Source organism: Lytechinus pictus, chromosome 13 (genome assembly GCF_037042905.1).
Source record: "Lytechinus pictus isolate F3 Inbred chromosome 13, Lp3.0, whole genome shotgun sequence".
In the NCBI taxonomy this organism is placed as follows: Eukaryota; Metazoa; Echinodermata; class Echinoidea; order Temnopleuroida; family Toxopneustidae; genus Lytechinus; species Lytechinus pictus.
This window is the reverse complement of record NC_087257.1, coordinates 11,234,605-11,236,679: the sequence shown is the minus strand read 5'-3', so window position 1 is coordinate 11,236,679 and position 2,075 is coordinate 11,234,605. Positions and strand designations below refer to the sequence as shown.

At 44.0% G+C, this 2,075-nt stretch overlaps 1 protein-coding gene across 1 annotated transcript; it reads left to right on the top strand.

Annotated features, from left to right (window-relative positions):
• The first annotated feature begins 207 nt into the window (after nt 1–207).
• LOC129273986 (galanin receptor 2b-like) lies at nt 208–1,164 on the top strand. Its single transcript, XM_054910851.2, has one exon. The coding sequence runs from the start codon at nt 208–210 to the stop codon at nt 1,162–1,164; it is 957 nt and encodes a 318-aa protein (XP_054766826.2).
• The last annotated feature ends 911 nt before the right edge of the window (nt 1,165–2,075 follow it).

Genomic DNA, 2,075 nt, shown 5'->3' with positions numbered 1-2,075 from the left:
TTGCTCTACAAGCATCCGTATTCTTCAAAATGAGCAAAAGTTTGTAAATGCTGTATTTTCTTCGACAGTCTTACCGAGAGAGGTTGGAAAACTTATTAAACTATCTTAATACTCGTCATTCTAAGAAGGAATCAACCATATCAATCAATCAGTTAATCAACTCAGCAACGAAATACTCTAACGGTTACAGAGCTAGTAACTATTACAATGAATGTTACTTCGGAACCGCCTCCACTCACCGACCCAGGATCGTCCAGACTTGTAGCAGTGACCATCTACTCCATACTTGGCTCCGTTGGAATCATCGGCAACGGTCTTGTCCTCGTCGTGATGATTGCCGTCAAGGATCTACGAAACATCACCAACCTCTTCATTGCCAACCAATCCATCATCGACATGACGACATCGATATTTCTTTTCATAACGTTCATCGCTCCACATCCCGCCGTACCGAAGCAGAAGCTGGCTGCCAATTTCATCTGCTCTTTCTGGAACTCGGGTTATATATTCTGGGGGACCATTATCTCGTCGACTTACAATCTGGTCATGCTCGCACTCGAGCGGTACTTCGCAGTCATGTATCCGGTGGCTTACCGCAATAAGTTCAGTTATCGTCGTGCAGCTGGAGTCGCTGTTGCTCCTTGGATCGTTGGCTTCGGGTTCGGCATCCATTGGATGGTCGTCAACCAGCACGTCGATGGTCGATGCATCGTCAAATACGAAAGCAACTTTATCAGGGGTTTCATCGGTTGTCTAACCGTAATCGTTGAGTTCGTCATCCCTCTCATCATCATTGCCTACGTCTACATCAGAATCGGAAAGCTGATGAGACAGAGAGTTGAGGACGTCGGCAACCCATCTACGGAAAACCGATCCGACGTTACAACTGCCGAGCCAGGTTTGCCCAACTACCGAGAAAAGGCGCGAAAGAACGTGATCAAAACTCTCCTTATCGTCTGCATAACGTACGTAATTTGCTGGACCCCGAATCAGATTGTATTTCTGTACTATAATCTCGGTGGGCCAATTGATCTAAATGGTCCAGTATTCTACGCGTCTGTCTACATTGCCTTCGTGAATATGTGTATCAATCCAGTGATTTATACCTTCAAATATCGGAAGTTCCAAAAGGGTTTGAAGAAAGTGTTCAGAATCAAAGCATAGACCACATAAGCCCAGAGAGATAATAATTGCTATATTATTAATTGAGGTTCCCACTGCTGGAAAGATTAGCTTGAGGATACCGTTGTTTCGGCCTCTAAGGTTCCCACTACTGCACTGTGATCACTTTGATTCGCACGATCAAACTAGATCAAAACACTTTCCGTCTGGCCTGCCTAGCTCAGCAAGGTAACAAGGATTGATCGACATCGGTCGTGTTGCCAAATATTTCAAACATGCCAAAATTATCAAATACTGAGACTAATTCTGCAGTCGCATTCCCCTTGCGATATCCGCAAGGTGAGTCGTGGACAGCCGTTTTACGGATTTCTATACGAACCAGATACAGGAAGCTGGTACAAAAATTATTTTAAAACGGCTGTTTTTGACTCGCCGTACGCCCATCGTAGGCATGGTAGGCCAAACATGACTGCACCGTAAAGTGTTGTCGGTCACCCCGAGCTTTTCAATGATCACAATTTATCTTTTCAAGAGAAGCCGACGGAATGGACAGTTCCTGCTATGAAGGTTCCCTCTGCCATATCTACCGAAATTATTACTCAATCAAGCCGAATCAAAATATTTTTGTCTGTTCGGTCTTGCTCGCCTAGGTAATCGGAATCGATATCATGATTGGCATCAAATTACTACAGATCGTTGTTAATCTACCTTGATCGTCACCACTCGATCTAGTTACATAATAGGTAGTTTTTGCATGTCTCTACAACGCATCAATTTCCTTGAAAATACAATTAAAATCATAATGGAGAGCTGAGAGGCTTTTGTCGAAAGTTGTTAGACAGGGACAGCAGATCATTCAAACAATTGTAAATATGTCGTTGTGGGGTCGTTGTCCAGCCGAGTCAAGAGATTCCGATGCTGTCCCGGTCAACCAACTTTTGACAAAAGCTTCT

Excerpts from the sequence above, each read along its gene's own strand:
- LOC129273986 (XM_054910851.2), top strand. The coding sequence starts at position 208 with ATGAATGTTACTTCGGAACCGCCTCCACTCACCGACCCAGGATCGTCC.